The 24807-nt window shown below is 39.1% G+C and overlaps 1 protein-coding gene across 1 annotated transcript in view; it reads right to left on the bottom strand.

Annotated features, from left to right (window-relative positions):
* KIT (KIT proto-oncogene, receptor tyrosine kinase) overlaps positions 1-24807 on the bottom strand; it is a 54994-nt gene that overhangs the window by 5490 nt on the left and 24697 nt on the right. Inside the window, exons 4-17 of the mRNA XM_040064210.2 lie at positions 24504-24640; positions 21664-21823; positions 18699-18888; positions 17904-18019; positions 12555-12669; positions 11151-11344; positions 9968-10074; positions 9750-9876; positions 9400-9504; positions 9202-9312; positions 7457-7607; positions 5567-5655; positions 5091-5218; positions 2412-2534 (exon numbers count right to left, since the gene is read on the bottom strand). Coding sequence (XP_039920144.1) covers positions 2412-2534; positions 5091-5218; positions 5567-5655; positions 7457-7607; positions 9202-9312; positions 9400-9504; positions 9750-9876; positions 9968-10074; positions 11151-11344; positions 12555-12669; positions 17904-18019; positions 18699-18888; positions 21664-21823; positions 24504-24640 — 1853 coding nt within the window. The remainder of the gene's footprint in view (positions 1-2411; positions 2535-5090; positions 5219-5566; positions 5656-7456; positions 7608-9201; positions 9313-9399; positions 9505-9749; positions 9877-9967; positions 10075-11150; positions 11345-12554; positions 12670-17903; positions 18020-18698; positions 18889-21663; positions 21824-24503; positions 24641-24807) is intronic.

Here is a 24807-nt window from a genome sequence, read left to right as displayed (position 1 = left end):
AAAAGACATGTAAGTATGGGGGTTAGAGAAATGGTTTAGGGGACTTGGTAGTGCTGGGTTAGCAGCTGGAGTGAATGATCTCAGAGGTCTTTTACCACCTGAACAGTTCTGTGATTCGGTGATTTTTTGTAAGTAAGTGTGGGAATAGAAACATCCCTTATGAATGTTAATGGGAGCAGAAGAAAGGACACAGGAAGCCTTTGCACTTGCTTCTACCTTCCTCTCTCTGGTTTGTCCTTTCCCTGTCTGATTGTAGGAGCTGGTCAGGCCTTGGTCCTAAACATTGGTCCTGCTTTGGAAGAAGCCAGACCTCTTTCTTGCAAAGATCAGAGAGCTTGAACACATCTCATGTGAAGAAAGTTTGAGAGAGCTGGGGTTATTCAGTCTGGAGAAGAGAAGGGAGACCTCACTGTGGCCTTTCAATATATAGAGAGGACTTATAACAAAGATGGAGAGAAACTTCTTACTGGGGCCTGTGATGATGGAACAAGGAGCAGTGGTTTTAAACTGAAAGGGCATGGATTTAGATTGGAAACAAGGAAAAAAATTATGACAAGGGTGTGGAGACGCTAGAACAGGTAGTCCAGAGAAGTTGTGGATACCTCATCTGGGCAACATTTCCAACACTGGAGATGTTCAAGGTCAGGTTGGACGGTGCTCTAAGCAACCTGCTCTAGTGAAAGATGTCCTTGCCCATGGCAGGGCGGTTGGACTAGATGATCTTAGGAGGTCCCTTCCAATCCAAACCATTCTATGATTCTGTGATTCTATGAACTCAGGAAACTTAAAGGATGACCTAGACAAATAAAACTCAATTGCACACTTCCCTCCTAAGCTGCTGGTCTTAACTCCCAGGACCCTTTATGATCAGGCAGCTCTTAGCCTGACCCTGAGCCTGAAAGCAGCATAGTTACACTAAACGCTACTCAGCATTTTGTCACAGCTGTTATCCATGAATTATTTCAACTCCTATTACTCCCTAACCTCAACTTCTAGACAAACAGTGGATGGTACTGACATTGTTTGAAGAAAACCAATAAACATGTCTGTCCCACAGCCTAAAATAAGGATGCTGTAGGTACCTGAGACACCAAGGCCTGCTGAGTGACAGCACAGCAGCAGAGTTATGTCAGATGCTTGAGGTACCATGGGTTGACTGAAGTTAACTGAGTGGCAAACCCCTTCGGTGAGAGATTCTCAGGTGTGGGATTTTCTCTCTTTATCAGCTTGCCAAAGGCAAGACTGGTTAGCTTCAGTTCATGTGTTGTCAAGCCCCTAAGTAATGACCAGCCCCTCATCATTAAGATCATGGAGCCCTCAGCTGAACTGGGGACAAGGGCTGTCTTGCTGAACAGGATCTTCTCCTTTGAAAAACAGTGCAAGTGAAAGCATACCTACTCTGAAGGCAGCAGCTGGCTGCAGCTATCTGACACAGACTTAAAACACTAAGCCAGGCAGCATAAATCAGTTTGAGATGAAAAATACCTATACTTCACAAACAATTCTCCAGCTTAACCACAGAAAAGCTCGGTTTTCTTTTGTAGTAGGGCTCTTTTTACTGCACTGGCACTTTAAAGGGGACTGCAAGTGCTGCCAAGATAATCTGCATCACTTCAAAGCGCCTTTGTACCCCTCCAGAGGTTTAATAGGTACTCGTGAGATTGGTACTCTTCTACATGGGTGGTTTTAAACTTTTCTCATCAAAATATAGAGTCTTGTTCCAACCCTGTTACAGGGTTTGAACTACAGCTGCAAGCTAAAGCTGTGTTTATTACACATACGAGGTTAGGTTGTATATATGGAATCAGAGAAAACAAAGATGTTTTTGCCTCCCATTGATGCTCTAATCAGTAAATTCACACTTCTGTTTTCATTGTCTGAGTGATCCCTTACAGAAAAGGATCGCTGCAGTGATCAGCTGCAATTCCCTGATTATTTAGATATTTTTAAAATAAACTATTTCAATAATGGACAAATTGTGGAATACCTAGGGAAAAAGTCTCCAAATAATTCCAAAATTTAGGACTGGGATACCAGAGTGTTTCCATGACAAAACTAGCAATTACTTACAGAGCAGGAATTTTGAGTACATTCATGTATAATAAGACTGGACATTATATTGGTGTAGCAAAAACATCTTTTCCACTACAATATACATGCAGGTATGAGCACCTGTTTTCCAGTATAACCAGTATAAAACAAGGATTTTGTCAGCACATACATCTATGTCAGAAATTCCCCCTCCTAGCCAACACACACACACACACACACACACACACACACACATATATATACACCAGGACTGGAAAATCCAGATTTTCATCAAACTAAGAAAGACTTTTCTTTGCATGTCAAGACAGTAGGAACTCACTTAACTTAAAACAAATGTATAAAGTATCATGTATACTTACATTTCCTTTGACCACGTAATTTGAGTCATTCCTTATATCTCTTGCCAGGCCAAAGTCACAGATCTTTGTAATTCGACCATGAGTTAGAAGAATATTTCTTGCAGCCAGATCCCTATGTATGCACTAAATAATAGACAAACAAACAAAACCAGTTAATAATGTTCCCAACAGGCTATTGCTTGGTTACATGTTTACTTAGCTATGTAACTTATTGTATTATGCATTTTAAGGCAAGCTATAAATCACTATGAAGCCATGTGCTAACAGCTTTCCCAGATGAGCAAACATTCTGATGTTGTATCTTTACAATAATTACATCAATTCACATTAATAAGGTTGTCAATGCATTTATTTTAGAAAATGCCAGTCGCAGTCATTGAATCTTGCAGTGTTTCACATTCTCAGCTATAATTTATTTTTATCTGATTTATCAAAATCATCACTGGCTTGTTTCCTAATATAGGACAAAGAAAGGGAAAATGTGGTTTGTTTCCAAAACATTTCCAATACTCTATTAAGTAACTACTGTTGTTGATAGAAAAATGCTGAAAATCTGAAAATACGGGAAATTATGGTAACAACTTCAAAGCACACAAACACAGAAAATGAATCCTATAACAGAAATACTCCTCTGGAAAATCTGAATTATACCTATAAGAGCTTAAGCAGACTTAAGTATTTTAAAACAGTGGAAATTCTCACATGCCAGTAACTTTCAACAGTCAGTATTCAGTGACCTAACCACCTTATACTCCAGTTTTTTCTTTATAAGTGGGCATGTGTTGGTAACTGCAGTTCCAGAAGGGTGCTTGAGCTTCCCAGCACCCATGTTTCTTTGTATAAAACTGAGAGCTCATGTGTGTTTGTTAGAGAATGGAGGTGGTTCTCTAACAAAATGATTTCTTTTTCATCTGGAAAGGAGAGTATTAAGCTTCAGCTTTACTGATGGTATTTAGCACACAGGCCACAGCTGTATAAAAAATAACATAGTTCAATTTTCCTTTTTTCCTTGAAATACAGAACTTTTGGAATTTCTAACCAAAAAATTACTTAAAATATCAAAAGTTATGAAAATCAAGCTGAGAAAGTAACTACAGATTGCACAATGTCTGTCCACTTATCATGCTTACATGAGGAATGATTTTTAATAGTTCCACTGTTTTGGTAGGCTCTCATACACCTCTGTATACAATACATTCTGCACATTGCATATGTAAAGCTGTCGTGCAGCACTGAAGCAGTAAGGTGAAGGAAAGGGCAAGAGTCAGTATGACTCTGCCTTGTTCCACCAGAATCAGTGGAGTTTGCATTGAACAGAGACTTTGTCCAAGGGAGGAAGGTCTGTCTTGTGATTAAGGCACCGAGCACTTACGGCAATTGCCCTCCCAGAATAAGCTCCTACCTATGCATTAATTAATTTAACAGCCAGAGCCAAAAGAGTGTAAGTATACAACAACTGAAGAGAACCAGTATCATATTAGTGCACTGCCATTTAATTGTGTGATACAGGTGTTAACTGGGCACTGTCAAAGCAATACTGTGCATTACTTCCCATCCCCAATGTGAGGTGATGTTACATTATTTACTGCCACTGTGTCTGCAAAAATTGAAAGACTATAAAGAAAACGTCACCAGGAATAATACATAGTGGATCCGAGGGCTACTCTTTAGGAAAAGAGAAGAAATACAGAATGTGTGTGCTAAGCACTGGATGTCCTCAACAGTGAATGATGCAGGAATGTGGTGAATCTGTGTATCGTCTGTAATATGATATGTTTGCATGTCAGGCCTGCTTTGAATGTGTTGACAGATGAAAAATAAACCAAAGGGAAACTTACGGTTTGGATTGGAGTAAGGAACAATGGGAGAAAAAAAAAAAAACAACTGTAAAAGGAAGTTTTAATGTGCACTTTCCTCAGAGCAGAGTTCAAGACACATTTCCCAACAGTAACACAGGACACCAGGACTGTCTTCCTCTCCTTAAATTGTCTCAGTTTGGTTTTGCACTTTATTTAAGGTGCACCTGTAGTAGCTACATTAGTTATACTGTTTACGTATTAAATAGCATTTTTGCAATAAAATGTAGGAATAACCAGAGGAAGATAGTAACAGTACTAATAGGAAGATGATATGCTTAAGACTTCTTGGTAAATCCCCTCCTGTTAAGCAATACCTTTCCTATGAAACCAAGAGGAATGCCTATTACGTTCAGTGTAGCCAATGAAGATTTTTTGTGAGTCTCTCAGGTGATTTTATCTTTCCAGAAAATTAAAAATCAAGACATCTCCTGTGAATTAAACCATGCTTACAAAAAAGAGCACAAAATGTGGTATCTCCCCCATTTAAAGCAGTATTTGGCATAAGAGAAGTAGCAAGTGCAGCATTGTTTATAACTCATGCAAATAGATACCTTCACACTGAATCTACTATCCTCAACAGTGGATATACTGACTTCAGTTTTAGGGGATATAAGACATCACTTTTGGCCAGTACACATAAGCACAATACACAACTCCAGCATCAGGTAAAGCTCCAGGTATGAGAGGAAGCCTATCAGTTTGCAGTGCTTGTTGAAAAGAACATAGAAATGCTCAGCATTTAAACACACAGATCATTAAGACAGTGAAAGTGACGAAAAGTCCACTAATTCTGTCCATCTTTGAAAAATTCTTAACTTACATTTTTGGAGGCAAGGAAGCTCATGCCCTTTGCCACTTGGTAAGAAAAACTTAGCAGATCTTCTACATCTAAAGCAAGCTCATCATCTTCCGGCATAGAAAGGGTAACATCTTGATCAGTGTAGGATCCTACACAATATAAACAACAACAGCTTTTGAGTTAAGCAAGTGTCATCACTCAGAAATCATGTAGAGTTGTTTTGACATTAAACAAACCTAGTTTTAGTAAGTACCAGTCTAGAATCACATAAATAGCCCATCACCAAAACGTAAAAAATAATCCTGATACTCCATTTAAGTGTGAAGAAATGCAAGACACTAATTTAGCATACTGTTTTTTCAAGCCTTTTCACATCAATTAATGAGTTTTAAGTGTCCCCATTCACAAAAGAAAAATCTGCTAAAACTGAACAAATCCATGAAGACCATCTTCCTGTACTCCCATCAGCACACAGAATTCCTTGTCACTGAACTCACCAGACTTCACAGGTCGTTTTTTGTCAGCCTTTGGTGGGACTGCATATGACACTCCTGGTTTCATGTCCATGTACTCATTGGCAACATCACTGTAGAGGCAACAACAGAAAATAGTGTAGTGAAAAAGGTTTCAAAAGCTATCCAAACAAAAAGCCAGTATCAGGCCAACCTTCTGAATAATTGCTTTACAAATGATCACTTGACTGGAATTTCATGGATGTGTGGGGAAAAAATGAGGAAATGCCTCAGGAAATGTACAGAGAGAGAGGTTTGTTGGTACAGTTAATGGTACACCTCCAAGTCTGGAGTTTGGCTCAGGCGAGCAAACAAAACCATTTACATGAATACTATTTATACAGACTACTTTCTCTCTAAATTAACATCCAGATGTTTCACAGGATCTGCTAGTGCTTCCTTTTTCTGCTTAGGCCAACTTCTACCAGAATATTTCAGCAGCTCAACTGGCAATTGAAATGCAGAAGACAAACAGTAAAATATGTTAAATTCAGAAATTCCCAAGTTCCATAGGGGATTCATATGTATTTCAAAAAAATCAGCCAAGGCTTGGGACAGCCATCTGCTACATTCTTTTAAGTTTAAATTTTCTTATTGCTATATATAATTCAAATGTACATATTTTCATATCATATGGTTTATAAATATACAGTTAGGCACCTTTAGAAATGATGGATGTACTTTGGCATTTTTCACTTCATTGCCATTAGAATTCATATACTTCCTTAGCCTGAAACATCTGCTTAGTTGAAGAACAATAAATGCAGCCACTGACCTAACATGGGAAGGAGCAATGAGATCACCAATAGCTTTAGCTACCACCAGAAACCCATCTGACACATTCAGCAGCAGTAAATACTAACATGAGAATTTTGTAAATACTCTGCTGTTAACAACTCAATTTATAATCTGTAGTTTGTAAACTCAATTTACAATAACTCAGTATGCTTAAACAGCAAGAGCCCTTCACTGAACAGAGGACACACCTCCAATAGCAAATCAGCCTTACATTCATCACCCCAGTGGTCCCAGCCTCTCTAGGGCATCACCAGGTACCCATTTATTGCTATGGCACAAACAGCTTCACCAGTGCTATGCCTTGCTAGGATAAAGTACTTTTCCAACTCCTTGGGTCTGCCTGGTTCTTTCATGACTGCCAACACAACGTAAAGGGCCCACTGGGGCAATAAGAAGACTAAAATTTAGAATGGGCAGGTATTGTAATAGCCCCCAGGCTTTGGTACGCTGCCTCTCACTTTGCAAATGGAAGGAAATCTGCTTGGAAACGCCCTTGGAAAGAACTCTGGGATGGTATATAAAACACACCAGTTAAAAATATACAGATGAATTAAGTACAAGAGCAATCTCAGAGTCATGACACAGGCTGTTTCACCACAAAACACTGTGAGCTGTCAGTGGCAGCCTACTGCTGACATTTTAAGACACTGGTTTGATATTGTAAAAAGTCATTTCTGAAGGCAGGAATTTGAGAGAACTCAGGGTACTAACAGCCTGACACTGGGGAAAATTGTCATTCAAGCTGCTAAATAAGAACTACCAGAGTTTAATAACAATAAACACAAACATGTACAAAGACTGGAGCCAAGAAGGTGCATGAAATAACTGCAGAAAATTTGATAAAGAAGCAAAACCAAGAGGGCATACAACCCACTCTGTATATAATGACACTCTGATAGAATAAACCACCCTCTGAACAAACAGCCTCTTAATTAAATTGTTTTCTTGTGCAGCAGAGAATCTTCAAAGCCTGCTGCATTAAATGTTTCTCCACACCTCTTACCCCTAATAAACTTTGATTTCTCCTCCTTCCCAATCTTTTAAAAACACAAATACATTTCAGCAGGTCATACTTACGCTGCAGGCTCTGACTGATGCAAAAGGTTCTCATAAACAGCTGCATCTGCATGTTCTTCATGTTTTGGACAAATAAATGAATCTCGTTTCCGTCTCAGAAAATTTAAAAGATCGCCATAACAGCAATATTCTGTAATGACCAGAGTGGGACCTGTAGATGCATGTAAGATTTAGAAAGCTGGTGAATATTTTTTTTAAAGCAGAAAACCTTACATAAAGCTAGCATTCAATGAAGCACACAGGCTGGACTATTAAAAAATCACACTGCCTAGCACTGTCTAGACTTGAAAAGTTATAGAAAAGTAACCCAGCATCTTCCCTTTCATAGATGAACAACTATAGTCCAGCTAAAGCTGCGTCCCAATTAATGTTCTGCCCCTCAATAGCATTGCATTGTACAAAAATTAAACAAATAAGTCTTCTTCTCTTTCTTCACGTGATAATGTTTCTGGCCAGACACATCTGTTTGATTTTGCTCACTTCCTGAAGGAAGTTATTTGTTCCAAACGTTAAGAGTAATTCAAGCTTCAAACATTAATCCTTTTGATTCACTTCTGTTTACAGTAGAGCTTCACACTCCTTCAGTAATGTTTTGGAAATGATGTAGAGTGTTATATTCTGCAGTATAATAGGAAAAATCATTCAAACAGAACAGCCTGCTGCGACAGAAAACTACATCGCACAAGGTCTTAGAGATGAAATAACAAGCAGTGTAATTACATATTCAAGGTCCATAGCTGGAGTCATTCACTCAAAAGACGTACACTTGATCTATAAACATGTATGCTGAAGATGACTTGATTCCCCTTTCTGATTTAATTTTAATATTCTAAGTTTACTCTGTACCATCCTTTCCTAACCTCACTGGCTTATTTCCGTTTTTCTGCAGTTAAAAATTATAGCTTTCACAATAGCAAAAGACATGTTTGTGGTGTGATTTTCTTACAGACACCACATTTCTTCCACTGAGAGAGACATGCACTCAGGCCAATGAGTCTACTTAATTGGCTGCTTGAATAAAATTGTTTAGTCCTATTTTTAAATCATTAATTGTGAGAAATGTTTTGCCTTTGTCTAAAACCATGATTTTTACAAGCTCCTTTTCTTTGAAAAATGTGTAAGAAGCAATACTCTTTTTCATACTAAAATGCATACAAATTAAAAATACAGGTTTCTATCACTCTCTATTGACACTACAGGAGGTTTTGTAGCTTTTATTATAAAGAAAAACTTATGAAGTTAATACGAAATGTGAAACATTAGGGTTGAGCAATACTTTATTTAGAAAAATTACTTTTCTCAACTTTCTGTTGCTTAGAATTTGTACCTTTAGTGGTGCCTTAACAGATATATTTGCAATTTAAACAGAAGGCTGTAAGACTAGACAAGACAAACCTGTTCACCTTGGATAGCAACAAGGAACCAGTTCTCATTAATGAGGAACAGTGTAGTGAAGGTAAAAATTTATACCATACGTTTTTGTCATCTCTCAAGAAGAATGCACCCAATGGTTCACATGAAAGAGAATAAAAGCAACCTTCCTGTTTAGCTGCAGCTACAGTGTTCTTATTACTGTTTTTACAATGATAATCATGATGATCTGTAACCTAAGCATGAAATTTAAGATTTTAAGATGAAATTTATGATTTCTACACTTAGATCTGCATCTTGGATTCTTCTTCACAAAGTTCATCTTCCTGGCAATAAAAAAAGAACAGAAACAAACGATCTGCAGATAACCCCACCTCCAATAGTGCAAGCTCCAAGCAGATTCACAATATTAATGTGGTTTCCAAGGTAACTCAGGACTTTAAGCTCTGACATCAAGGCTTCTCTCTCCGTTAAATGGGCACTTGCTGCAAGGCAAAGCACAGCATTCAGTACGTAACACACCAACCAGATGGAAGAGAGGAAACATTATACAGCGCACTACAGCAACTTACTTTTCAACATCTTTACGGCTACTGTCATAGCAGCATCAGACTTAAATAAACCATAAGCAGTGGCTTCAACAACTTTCCCAAAAGCTCCAGCGCCAAGGGTTTTACCTAATAAAGCAAACAAAATACTCTGTAATGACTTTGAGTACTTCCTCCTGTAGGGCTCAACATTTTATTTTATTGTATCTAGGAAGCTATTGCAGACACGCCTGCTTGCCTTTTGTCCCAAGGCAAGAATGAGCAAGTATCACTATCTGTATTACTGCACAACACCTTTGTGACAAAACCCTGCTGTGTTTGACCGAAGTCTCATATGAGACCTTGCAGATGAAGTTAAATAAATCTAAACTAACCAAAACTCAAACGGTTTCTAGGAAATTCCCATTTGTGATCATAAGGAAGTTGTGTTGGATCTATGTAAACATAGTTGTTTCCATTTATTTCTTCAACAACTTTCCACTGAACTTCATACTTGGGTTTCTGGAAAAGAAAGAGAATGGCTGTTACTTCTGAAGACTCCACAAGTAGCTCATGCACTTTTTAATTCGGGCAAAGGGGCTTCTGATTTTACCTGCAAATATATGTACACCAGGATCACGACTACAATGCACATCAGTCCTGCAGCAACTCCAAATGCAGTTAGTAAAGGGGTGAAAAGGGTATGTGTACGGATTTGCTCTGGAAAGAAACAGAAAATTCTCCTAAAAACACTGAACAAGAAAAACTAAATTAAAAAGATACAGGTGGAAACCTTTCCCTGGTTCTTCTTTGTGAAATACAGTTTGGGGTTTTGACTTTCCCAGATGTGCTCCAGTTGTATCAGAATGTCTTTCCTAATGAGCTGTGGGAGATGGAGCTGGCACAGAAACCATGCAGTTCGATGCCTTCAGAGTCTCAGCTTCATTAATTCAGGAGGTTTGGCACTAAGATCAATTAATGCAAGGGGTTCGCATGATCTCAGTCAAGTTAGGTTAAAGAAACTTCTATCTGAAGTCCCAATTTCTTCTCTTCCCCTTTGCCCCCCCCACCTATGATCACTACAGCACAGTATTTACAAGAAGAGGTTGTACCAAATAGTGAAGAAATACCATTCTACTACAACCCATCTGCCCCAAATCTGGCATATTTGTTTGTATGTTATATCTGGGTGTAACATTAAAAAAAAGAAGCAGAACATTTGGTTTTGCAAAGAGGAGCACAGCTTTACAAACACATTTCAAATCATCTATGTTCTAGTGGGTTTTTCTTCTCCCCCACAAACCTACAAATACCACTACAAAACTCATAAGCCCTTTCGCAGAATGTTGTTGTTGTTGCTTCTTTTATAGCAGCAGGACATTTAGGCTCCAGGGAAGTTGGGGACCGCATTTTTCCTGAGACATTGTAAAAACCTAAAATAAAATGCAATCTTTCTCTGAAGAAAGAAGTGATGGCCTAAATAGTCAAAACAGACAATGATGGGAAAACAGAAGGGAGAGAGAGGGAGAAAGCCAGGGTAATGTTGTAGGTGGTTTTTCTCTGTGCTGCACAGGCAGAAGAAGCCCACCTACCTACTGCACTGCAGAACAGGTGCCATAAAAAGACAGCACCCCAACAGTCATTGAAAAAGTAAAGCAAGACTTTGACAGGCAGAACATGTAACGTAGTATGTTATCACGTGCTCAGCCACAGTACAGTAAACTTTCTTATGGCAAAATCACTTGAAATCCTTTTGCAGAAAGAGCTGAACACCATGCATGTTTTGAGGACATTACCTTTAATAGCAAAGTTGAAGAAAGCAGAGCTCCTGTCCCCATTGCTGGAGGCCTCACAGCACACGGTGCCAGTGCTCCCGAACATGCTGGCGTTAATGGTGCTTTCAACTAAGATTCGTTCAAATGATGGTGCTGATGAATTTGTGTAACCAATTTTGACATCCATGGGGGATATTGTTGGTGAATCAAAACACCTGGAGAAACAATATTGACATTTACCTACAATGGATTGCTACCTGAAGTGCCAGACCAACAGAGAACTGAATGACTCTGGTCTACAAAGGGATGCAGCTGAAGATCTTAACCCTGAAACAGCCTACTTATGGCATGTCATGGTCTTGTACATAGTGGGAGAAACATACATACACCTAGCCTGGCCCAACTGAAGACCATGATGTCTTTGCATTTGCCTTTGGTTAGACATACCTACAGGTCTTTAACTTCTCTCTGGGTTTTATACCATTCGACATGCATTTTCAATTCCACTGTCAAGCAGTTGTGGTCTATTACCCTCTTCTGAAAATACTCCCCAAGCATCATCTTACTACAGCACAAAAGAAGTCCATGATATACATAAACACTATTAATCTTACATGCAATCAGAAAATAGCCAGTTCTTTTCTCTCAAGATGTTGTTTCTCCTTCGTATGTCACATATTTACTACATGAGCACACATTTAAGATTTTAAAAAAGGTACTATTTGAAACCATTACGGAAATAACAATTATTTTAGACATAAACAGATTACACTGGAAGGAAGGATATTGATAGCTAGTATGATAACTATAACCGTTACTTGCTAGTATGGCACCTATAACCATGGAGGAAGTCAAGCAAAACCTTAAAACTTGCTTCACAAATGCTCCCTCACTTCACAGTGAAACTCCACAATCTTCTTATAAACACCTGGTTTTAAAAACATCCGGCTTTATTCACAACAACACTGGACTTGTTTATTTGTCATATGTTTCATGGGAAGAGAAATCTAATTACATTATGTCTGGAAAAATTACTTCATTACACAAAAAACCAAATTTTAACAGCCATATTTTTAAGTGATTCTGTGATTGCCGTTCTGTGAAATTGCATACAGAACATGTCATTTGAGGCCAAGCTGATACAATCCATAGCTAGCTTGCACCAGAAACTTTGGCTTTTACTTTTACACAGCAGAAAGTGTTGGCTATTCCCCTTTCAAGGACAGAATACAGAGGAAAAAATTAAATGTATCCCTGCCTTCTCACAGACTACTACAAATAGTGCAATGCCAAGAAGGATGAAAACCATGATGCAACATTTGAATGTAACTACTACTGAGTCACTTCATGTTCTTAATTTGTAATTAGCAATTGGATGTGTTGCACCTAAAATAACTTTCAGAGACTCTCGTTTACTTAACTTACCTCTGCTCAGTCCCTGGGCAAAAATACCAGTATATGGTAGGGGCTGGGAATCCAGCTGCCACGCACTGGAGAACACCATTGCTAAGTATATCCAGAGTGAGAATCTCAGGCTTTGCTGCAATAAAGAAAAAGATGTAGTCATCAGTTACTGCAATACAGAATTTACACTGCTATTTGCTCTTCACACCAGCAAACTGTGTGCCTCATAATCCATGGAATCACTCAGGTGAGCAAGGATGCTCCTTCTTATGCTCAAGGATGCCTGGGTCTGAACTGGTGAACTTCAAAAATCAAACATCTGTGAAAATACTAGTTCTTACACTGAATGCTTGGGCTGGACCTTAGAAGAATATCTCATCTCACCTGAGGATTTGATTTGATTTGATTTGATTTGATGAAAGATCCTAAATCAGCAAAACTAAGCTTAAATAACCCAAAGAAACGTGTGCTTGGAACAAAAGTAAAGTTCCCATTCCTGCACAGCATGACTTTACCCATCTGCAAAAAGGACAGTTTCTTCCCAGTTAAGAGTGTACTAATTCTGTCAAATCACATCCCTCTTACATCTGCCCTGTGTATTCAATATTACCACTGCAGCCAGGAAAGGAACTACAATGCAAGGCAGCCAGCGCAGACCTCCCAAGAGAGGACACACATCCCTCTAAGACACTGAACTGCCCAACTGCCTGATTCTCTGAAACGCTGCAGGTAGAGGAAGCCAACTCTTGGCTGAACATACTAGCTTTCCAAATGAGAATTTGTGATCGCTCTAGTAGTTTAGAAAGCAATTCATCCAGCCAATGCCTTCAGTCACATCCTGCACAGGAGTTAGTCCTGCAGCTGGTTTAGGGGCCCCTGTTTCAAGAATGGCAGGAAACCAGTGCAGTCGGGTGGACTTCAGAGTCATCAGTCCAATGTCATAGGCTTCAGCCAAGAGTACCACCAACACAGCAAGGTTTTTTCCTGATGAAATTGGAATTAGTTACCTTACTTCCCTTAACAAGATTAACTTCCTTGCAAAATCACCTGAACAGAAGCTAATGAAAGAAACTATGAGGGACTACATTGCAATGATGATGTTTAATGTCTAATAATGATAGATACAAGTTAAGAGCCCATTATCAGTTAATACAGCTTTATGCAAGATGAACTCATAATTCTAGAAAGCAGTGAAGCTGTATAGACTGCAGTGGGAAAACACACATTCATTTCAGATAAAACCCATATATGAAGGCTGCAAAGCGTTAGTTTTTAATGAATATTCTACTCACTGATTAAATTAGAGTTAACAAAGCACACGTATATTCTCAATAACATACCACCTCCTCGTGACTCATGTTACAGGAACGAAACATTCTTTCATGTCTAAATCCGCATGTTGTATTTTATGCAAAACACCAAGAATCAAACACTGTTGCAAAATGTTGAGACTGGCTTTCAGCATTACTCATTTGGTGAGGAACTTCCTGAGAGCACACAGCATCTCACCCAGCCTCAATGCTCAGAGAATACATGTAATTCACATTTCTGAAATTCCAATCAAAATGGCTGGATTGTGAAATTGTAATTAGCTAAATTATAACCCATGTGCTATTTGTTTAGGTATATTCTGTGTTTTAGACAACATTACAGCAAAATGTAACTCAAGAAATTAGAGAACTAAGAAGTCAAATATAAGAGGCATCTGTGCATTAAGCCCTGGAAAAAACACTGTACCAGAGTTGGTCGCCACGTAACAACTGAAGCCGAGTGAGGGAAACAAAAATGCCCATATGAGTTAACCTCTTTCAACTGTAAAAGCCTAGTGAAATAAAAGCATTTCTACATGGCCATGAGCCCACATGGACTCATCCTGCCAGACTGGACGGAGATGACAGGCTATGCAGCCCAGGCAGAGCGGTCCAGCCTTGGCGCCACAGGAACCAAGCTGCAGCAGCCTCTCAGAAGCGCTGACCTAAGAGAGCTCTGCCTGTCACGTGCCTGGTGAAGCACTTTGATGTGGCAATTAGCATGATCAGCCTCTCCCCAGCAGCACTGGGGGCTCCCAAGCCTCCCTGGCTCCGAGATATTAAGGGATGCATTTCACTAGAGGCAGCAAAGAGCTCCCCATGCCAGTACCCAAGGGGACTGAGACGCCTGCTACTGCAGCCCCCACTGGCTGCTCCTCTGCCAGCTCAGGCCACGCACACACCTCAGCACCTGTACCCCTTTCTGGCAGTCAGAGCACCTTCCTCAACTACCAGTGTAGGTACTTCAGGGGATGCTGCAGCAAAGATGGACTGGCTTTCATGAACAGATGCCAGGCTGTCACCATGCATCTTCTTTTTAAAAGGAATTTTACTCTGCTAGATTTTATGACTTGCACTGCCTAATTACCCCTCCTGACAGACTCTTAATGACTAGATGTTGCTAACTGTTCTGACTTTAACCCTTAAATATTTCACATTTTGTAACACTGTTCAGCATATATATACATATATACATACCTCCTTCTGTAATCAGGCATTAAATGTCATAAACTTCTAATTTCACTAAGTTTATTAATTGTTTTTCAGTTTCATTAATGCTGACTCTGACTATATCAACAAAGACTTATAAGAGGTCATTCCTATTTTAATTCAATGTTCTGTATAATGAAATTCTGTGTTTAATTGCTTTCTATTGCCAGTTTCCCTTTCTTCATTGTTAACGAAGTAAATGTCTAAAAAGCAACACTTAACAGGTATTGTCTGTCATCCCAGACAAAGAGAGAGTTTTTTTCCTGCTGGAGCTCCATTTTCTGGATTGGAACAAATCTTTTTACAATATCATGGTGATTCCTCATTGTGTGAGTGAACCACTGTGTAGTTCAATGACAGGAAAACAGCTGAGTTTGGCTTCATGGGATCTATAATACCATGACCAGTTTTCTCTTTGCAGCAGGAGCCCCAACTGCATAGATAATGTTTTGTTGACTATAATTAAGCTGAGATATTATTTTGCACTAAATTCAGTTACTAGTTGGAAGGTTTCTCTGCTAATTGCTAGATACACCATACCTTGCCACTCTGGAGATTTCTACAGTTTCTTAATTGTAACTGTATGCTGCTCGTCAAGCTCTAATTTCCTTTTTGACTCCTGATTTTAGAGCTGCTTATCTCTATACTTTTATTATGAATTACTACACTATTTAAAAAGCAATTTAGTATTGTTTCAGATTAGCATATGCAATTGCTAAATATGTTTAAATACAAGGCAAGTACTACTGCACTGGGTTTTTCATGTCTTTCAGCAAATGCTTCAGTACTGGTATTTGTTTACGCGAAGACATTCTCCTGATTATGAATCCTGTTTTACCTGTTTGGTTATTTTCTGCTGATTACATGCCGAAGCTAGACATATAAACATCACAAGCTACATCCAAGAAATTTATGCAAAATCCCTGACAACAATGTCAAGTGGGGACACACCATTAGATCAGGATCTGACCCACCCATACATGACTCACCCATGGCAGTTACTCTGCTACGTCGTATAATATGGTATGCTGTCATACAGTTTGTGTTTCACAGCCAAATGATAAGCATTTTAAAAGCCAGAGAAACCCCCTTTTCTAGAAAGACCAATCTATTAGTCTCCTTTTTCAAAATGAAAAAATATTTACAGGAGCTTAGTCAAAATGCCGAAAGAAACTTTTTGAGTCAAGTGCATCAAATCCCATTGCTTCAGCAATGGCTGCAATCCACCCAGGGCCACAGTGCATGATAACATGGGCTCTATGAGTGCTTAACTGTCCTCATGGCACCCCAAGACTGATCTTGCTACCTACAAGAAGAAGCAGTTGAAGAAAGAAGGAAGGAGACAGAACTGAATGCTGCTGGTTGTCTGGACAAGCCATTCAGAAGACCAGAAGTGTCTATGCTCCCTCCTGCCTTGTCCTTTCTGCTTCTCTAGTCTCTTCCTGGTCTGTTTTCCTAACCAGGATCCACAGGGATTTTCAGCTTTTATTAAGCAGCACATGCCTCAAAAGCAGCAACATGGAGATCTGCACTGAGATCTGACATGTGATGGTGCCAAAACTGCGAGAGAGTGTTTTTTCAGTTCTTGTGCCCAGACTATAGACAACCTGAAATTTTTCCCATCGCTTCAGAGAAATAAAATTCTGGCTCAACATTTTGCTCCATTAATCTTTAAAACACTAGAATTATTCCTCATGACTGCGACCCACACTCACTCACTGAGATAAAGGGCATCTGAGATCACAGGTACCCTTATCTCAGAAATCAGAGCTAGGAAACAGAAGGCCCAATGCAAATGTCAACATTCACAGATGAAGGAAGAAATACCATGTTCTGAAAGGAGCCCAAGAGACTTTTCTAGATCCAAACTATGTCATCGCTAATAGAGCTGCTGTAAATGTTATCTTCAATGATAAATGAGAAGAATTCAGAAATTAACAGCAAGAACTTGATGCATTTGTGGAAGTCTTGACAGTCCTCTTCATAAAACTATGCCTAAAAAAGGACACACTGCTGCTAAAGCACTGCAGCAACACAAAACTGCACTTGCATCACATTCCTTTACTTTCCATACAGCTCATCCTACTGGGCTCAAAGACCCTCTTGGTTTAGTTTTCCTTAAGTTTAGCCTTTAGCAGCAGCCAGTATTTGTCTGCTGAGTGCAAGCTCTAAGAGGACGGCTCTGCTAAGGATAGGGTTTTCTAAAGGTTTCATTAAATTAATTTTGAAGTTTAGCTTTTGTCTTGAAGAATGGTATTTGGAACTGAGGCCAGTGCTCTTTCTTAAGAAGCATGTCCCAAAGATGACAACCCACACATTTGTAAAGCTATGCAGATTTCTCTAAAAAAATGGTGATTTATACTATTATACAGAAGTATTTAGATGCCAAAAGGAATCTAAATGTGAGTAATTCTCCTGACAAGCTTTCAAACTCTACATCCAACTTAAACAAATTAAGAACAATTATAAGATTAACTTGGTTGCCAAAAATGCAAATTATAATCCCTGTGTATCCTGCTCCACCTCAAATTATAAAAGGTTTATGATACATACTTATTTGTGAGATCATGTTTCCACGTGCTACAGGGTTTTTTTCTGTATAAACAACCTAGCTGCTCTCTGGTAATCTCTGGAATACATTTGCTAGAATATAAGGTCATGCTGGATAGTAGGTGGATTTGTGTGAGTACTCTGCACTTTTATATCTTGACATTTAGTTTTCCAGCATGTGCTTCACTTCAGAAAGCCTCTCATATGCTGAACCACACTGTGACATCTTGTGCATACATTATGTTGTATAAAATACAATGACTGTGATAATGAAATATTTCAGACTGTTCACTTTACTTACTTTTCACATAGACATTAAATGTTACAGAGGAGCTGGCATCTGAGTTGGACACAAAAAATGTGTAAATGCCTCCTTCTGTTCCTTTTAATCGTGTAAGGTGAAGTTCACTTGTGTAACTGTAAAGAAAAAAATTTAAGCATTACTAAGACACACGACTTGCTCTGAGCAGGCAATTGCTGCATGGAAAAGAAGGAATTTTCTTCAGGTATCATCCATGCAAACACTCTTACCTTACATTATGGCTGCCACTGCACTTCCAACATCCCTAAGTTTTGCCACTCCTAACACCCACATGTGTGCCTGGATGGCAGCTGAGCATCAGGCTCAGACTGTGCATGCACCACCACCTGCTCCACCTTTCACTGAGGAGGGAACCCACATTCACAACCTAGGCCACATGTTCTAGGGGCTTCACTGGATTTTTGAAGACAAGGGATCAAGAGAGAACAGTGCCCAGCAGAAACAAAAGCATAAGCTTTTATCCAGAGCACTGGGGTCTGCTGTGACAGTGACAGCAGTTTCTGCATACAACCGATCTTAATTCTCTTCTTTGCTTATTGGACAGGAATGTAGGTGAGTCGTGAGTAAACAGCATGCTGGTCCTCAGATGGTGTGGTTAGCTCGACGCCACTCCAAATGTAGGTCGGCAGACTTTGCACCAGTTACTGTGGCAAGCCACACGTACTATATCTTTTATAGTCACGATTTTCTCACCATCCCCACTCTCCTCTTTCCAGAGCCAACTCTAGTCTGCTGTTCCAAAGTGAAATCGACACCTACAGCCATGCATATTACCTGTTATTGCCCACAGTCTTGAACTTGACATCATGGTCTGAGGAATTCTGTAATGTTTCGTTCATGTACATCCAGACTTCTTCCTTTGGCTTTGGATATGCTTCATATTCAACTGTTAAGTTTCCATTTTGTCCTGCATTTATATCTATTGTGGTATTCATTGTTGCAAACAAACGGACAAATCCTTTAGCTGATGGTCATAAGAGGAGAAGAAACACAATTTCAGGGCCTTTTAGAAGATTGTGAGTACTCTAACCACACTTAGATGCCTTCAAGATCAGTGATCAAACATTCAGCTGTGGAACAGGAAACCTTATCTGCAAAGCAGAACTTAAACCCCTACCTACCAAAACCAAGGCTACCAGCTACATATAATAGCATGAGGCACAGGACTTAAAGCAGCCTTGAGTGCCTCAGCACAAATAATTCCATCTTCTGGTGACAAATACCTTTTATATGCTTTTGGGAAAATGCAAGCATGTGTTTGATTCTACTCAAGTATTTATATTTTTCCAAAAATTTGACTTGCTAACTGCCTGGTGTGAAAGAAACATTATGAAAAAAGCAAACTAAAATAATTTATTACAGTATACTAGAGTATTAAATGTTTCGTTGTCAAGTGTAATTAAAAACAACATTACAAATGAAGCTATTAGAAGCTGTAATTAGAGAAAAATGTGCTAAGTCCACAGGCCTGGATACCAATCATCTTAAACTAAGGCATTTCTGTACATCTGCCGCTGGGACTTAATCTTTCATTTGGCAGATACCATTTATCACTGCACAGTTCCGTTCCAAAATATCATGTCTAACAACATCCTTGCTGTAGTGGTTTTAATTTCATTAATAAACTCATCAGATTGAGGATTCACTTCAAAAAGACAAGTTTTTCAGTCCAATTACAGAAATTCATAAGGGAATTATCAGTTTGACAGGCAGATTGCAATTACAAGGAAACACATTTACTGAGAGCTTGAATTTAGACCTAAAGTCAATCTCAAATCCCTGCTTCTTCCCACTTTCTAGTAATCAAACTGCTGTGGCCAGCTGGGCACCCAAGCTTGGGAAAACCAGAGCCAGTGGGGCTTGGTGAAAGCATATGGATCTGCCAGAGCGCTTGACAGACGCTTTGAAGAAGAAAGGATGAAGTAAATTCACAGCAGGCAAGTATGCTCTAAAATGGTCTCCATCATTAGAAAAGAGGAAAAGATTTCAAATCTGGAAACCGAAGGTTTGCAGTTTCTTTGCAGAAATTTTGTATAAACACAGGATTCCCTTTGCAAGCTATATTCAAAATTAGACCCAACTCTCTTCAAATAAAATCTTATTATAATGCTATTGGTCCCTGTAATGCAGTTACAGTACCTTCTACAGTGAGATAAATTAACTGATAGAAAAAGTAATTAGGAATTTTATAAAAAACACACGTTACTTCTTGTAAAACTTTTGGCTAATGTTAAAAGCACAGTGATTTAGTACCTATTGCAATCTCAGATCTATCTCTCTATGTGCACACCATACACTACTTCCCAGGACCCTGGGAGCTGGCACAGTTCAAGTCAATATAGTCAGTTTGACAATAAATGGTGAAAGGTATCCAAAAGTTGGGAGATAATTTAACTCAAATTTGGAGAGAGAAAACTATCTCAGAAAGAGAAGATTCCACCCTTTCTCTGGCATTTTTATTAAATACAAACTTTGTATTTTACTAAACAAAAATTTTATTTCCCACTTTTTATAATGCCATGCCTTATTTTAAACCCCAGACTTTCCAAAGTCAATCCTTTTTAAAGCTACATTTCCATATGTAGTAGTACTAAGAATTTCTGTAATGAAGAACTTCCCTCCCCTTACAATAAAAGCTTTCACATTGATCCCCTTAGGGAGAGGTTTTTCTTTCATACTTCACACTGTTTCACTCTTTTACATATGAATGTAGTCTCTCCTGTAAAAAAATGAGGAAAACATCCCTGCACTGGAGCCCTACCCCCTCGACTGGCACAGTAAGGTTAAGGGCACTCAAGACTCTGCCTGTTTGCTGAAGATCTGACCCACGCAGGTCAAACACTTCTGTCTTCTTTACGTTACCAGGGAAAGCAAAACAAGCAGTGTGGCCAGAGTGTGTCTCTGTGCAACAAAAAAATGGACTTGAAAAGGAAAAAAATAATCCAGGAATTGAAATGGTTGTAGCAACTACACAGACCAGAATGATCTTATTAACTATACCAACATGTCCTTAATTGTACTCAATTTATCAAATGAGCAGGTTTCAGCAGCTTTAAAATTCAAAAGGCACTATGTGTCACCCAAGCCAATATATAGCAGACTCTAAACACATCTGTTATTAAACAGGAGGAAGAAGGGAGTTTGCTCACTGTTTAGGGACATGATCCATAACATGTAGAAGAGATGGATAGTGGGTTTAACAAGGGGGTGACCTCTGGAACAATTTCATGCCATGTGCACCACAGTGCTGCTCACAGCATCATTTTAAAAAGAGGTACAAATACAGCTTCTGCTTAAGAAACATTGACACACTGTCAGTGAAATTCCCCATGCTTGGAAGCCAGTTATTGGAGATGTGCTTTGCAATTGTGCTGCCAAATTACTTAAGCACAGGGACAGTACCAGGAGATGGTAAATTAGTTGCTTTGTTAAACACAATTTAAATTTTAGATTAAACCAGGAAGGGTGAGACAAACCAGAGGGACAGAAACACTGTTGGGTGGTTGTTCTAGTATCACTTTCCAATAACAAGCAAAGGGTTATAGAAGTTAAAGCAGTCATACACACCACAACTTCCTGAGCCATCCCATACGGTACCAGTCAACAATAACCTTTACAGAAAACCAATTTTACTTGCTGAGGTTTGAGGAAAAGGAGAGAGAAGAAAGGGAAGACTCCCCAGTGTTCTTACTTTTCATCTCCTGCTTTTAGAATTGTTAAGATTTCTACAAGTACTTACCTAGGGCTTTCAAGGTTACTGTGGCATTGGTTTTTCCGAACGGGTTTTCTGCTTGGCATGTGAATTCTCCAGAATCATTAACTCCCACTGAACGGATGTTCAATGTTAATTTCCTTTCGTATCCATAATCACCCAAATTTCTGCTTTTGCTTGTAACAATCTGTCGGTAAAAAACAATTAACATCTAAAACACTGTGTATGCATCATCGTTCCTAGATAAATTAAAAATAGAAGTAATTATAACTTTGCTATATTAATATTCATAACTTTAAAACGGAATTGTAAGCCAGCACGACAAACCTGTCACTAGAATCTCTCCATGCAAAACAAGTGTGTGATCAGATGCCTTTGGTAGATAATGCCCTCTTCTAAGTCCTATTCCCCTCTGCTTTTTTTTTTTTTTTTTTTTTTTTTTTTTTTTTTTTTTTTTTTTTTTTTTTTCCCCTCCTCAAGCTCCCTTCTAAGGCAAGAATGTGGAGGGACATCAAGTGGGGGGAATTTGGGGCTGCGCCCATCTGCCCCAAGAGAGCCAAATGGAGGAGACCAACCCAAGCCAAAAAACTAGACCTCAAGCTTCTTCAAATGATCCCATTACCTGATGACAAGGCTGTTGTGCCCAAGGTCAGACCCCGCTCATTCTGGCTAGATTTCCAATACTAAGGTGAGTATTGGTGAGAGGGTGGGTAACCAATCGAAGGTTTTGTTTGCACAAACAGCATTTCTAACTGTAGGGCTTGATGCAAAATGACCACTGGGTCCTAACTTTCCTAATGCTCAGAAGCTGAAGCTATTGTATGAAGTCACTGCATCTCAGAATGGTGCCTGAAGTTCAGAAACTCTAATGGTTGCAATGCTTCCCAGCAATGACGAGGGAGAAACTAAGGTCCTGGGGCTTCATTTTATCCACGTTACTCTATGTTCCAAGGCCACAGCATCTCCTGATTGCAGGCATGCTGCAGAGAGCCCTGCTGGCAGCAGGCTATACAGAACATACTCCCTCTGGTACCCTCTCTGACTCTTGGTCCATAGCAATCCAAATTTATTAATCTTAAAGGAAACTGGAAACTTCATTCTCTTAAATATGTCATGATTCTACACATATGCATGGAAAAATAAATGCTTTGAGATGCTGACATTAGTCTCTGTGAGAATGTTCGGTATGGCTGGAAAGACTGATAAAATTTACACTGACTAAACCAAATGCAGACCTGGACTTCTTATGATTTTCTAATTGAATTACTGTAATTCTTAGATGTTCCAAGAGCTTCTAGACAAATAAAAGCTTCTGAATGCAATTTTGATTCCTCCTGACTTATAATTATCACAAGAGAAGTATATTTAGTATGGATGTGCTTGCTAATAGCCAGTCTCTTAATTTTCCAAAGTGGTGGTAACTTCAGTCATACATGGAAAAAGCATTTTGGTTTTTTTCCTCTCATATAGTCAAGACAAAATGTAATTCTGAATCTACTTAAATATATGTGTTCTCTTTCAATACAAAATTTAATTTGATAGTCAGTATTCCAAACAGCAGCTCCTACTATTTACTAGAAAGGACAGAAAAGTCAAACTTATTGGGAAAATACTTTCCTTGTGGCTTTTACACATTAAATAAAAGGCTATAAAGCACAAAAAAATGAAGGGAATGCCTCAATTTCATCAATCTGTACTATAGGAAAGGGAGGGGAATGAGAGAAAAAATTAAATTCTCAGATGGACATCCTGCACAGGAACAAAAGCAGATCTGCATGTCCTAAGCCCCTTTCCTGTCACTTAGACCTTCTCAATGGTCAGAGCTGTGGGGTGGGATTTCTGGAAAAGCGAGCACTTAGCAAGAATTGCTTTGCCAGAGCAGGTGGATTAGCTAAGCACAACATGCACAGCCCCAGGGAACAGGACTCCTGTTTGTTATGTGCCTGAGGAGATGTGATTTATCCAAATATCACAGAGTCTTTTCTTCCATATACATGGGCTGAGAATTATGCATTCTGGTCACTACCATTATCAGTAAAAGATCAGTCAATTAGCATGGGAGAGTATATGGTAGGAGTTTCTGAAAGGTCTTTACAAGGGCTTTTGATTAACTTAAATTTCAGGGTACACTCAGAAGATCAAGAAGCATTCTCAAAAACAACCCAATGTCTGTTGTTCATTTCAAAGACAGAGCTGACAGCACACTGGCTTACCAGGGAAGGGGATCTCTCTGCCCCCCTTCTGCAGAATAGTTGTGCTGCCATAATCAAACTCCTGGAGCACTGAGCCTCTCAAGAATTTCATTTGGTGATTCCAGTCAGTAACTATCACCTATCACTGGCAGACAGAAGCCAGTTCACTGGTTCATTTTTCAGAGCTTTTCCAGTTAGTGAGGCACACCATGTAATTTAAATGAATTAATCATTCCTGCGAATGCTTACTACTATTCCTGTCACACACAACCCCATGCTAATTAGTAGGTATTTTACTGTTAATGATAACGACTAGAATATGTAATTTGCAGTCCATGTGTTGATATTTGCAGCTCCCATTGATTGCAATGTGATGTGTAGGCACTCCACGCTTCCATATTTAGGAAGCTCAACAGAGGTCACCTAAACTTAACATTGAAGAGCCTAACTTTAATTTCTTTTTGTGAAGAAAGCCCATGCAGATGTTTTTCCTCCCAGCCATCCTCATGGGCACAGGACAGTTGCTGCCCTCTCACCAGTCTGTGGGACACTGAATCTTTGTAAATGAAACAAATCCAAAGTAACACAGCATCAGGTACCCAAGACAAGCATGTGAATGTCTACAGAGTCTGTGTACCCTGCTGAGGCACACATAATACAACTGAAGGAACTTACCCCACTTTTGTGAGAAATCCAACTAGCTTGTACACTGCTATCCACATCCGTGATTATGCATGTGACTTCAAATTCTTCCCCTTCTTTGAGAAGCTCATAGCTTTTTGATAAGGTGATGACAGGAAGAGTTTTGTGAACTGGAAAACAATTTAGAAGTTTATTACTTTTCATTAGTCTCACCTCTTCCGGGGGGGGATAAAAATCAACAGCCATTAATTAACTTTCCAATAAAATCAAGGCTCTGAGATGTTTTCAAATTTTTTAACATATTACACAGTTGATCTTTTACAACAAGCATATTTCT

Source organism: Hirundo rustica, chromosome 5, assembly GCF_015227805.2.
Source record: "Hirundo rustica isolate bHirRus1 chromosome 5, bHirRus1.pri.v3, whole genome shotgun sequence".
Lineage (NCBI taxonomy): Eukaryota > Metazoa > Chordata > Aves > Passeriformes > Hirundinidae > Hirundo > Hirundo rustica.
This window is presented reverse-complemented; position numbering and strand designations above follow the sequence as displayed.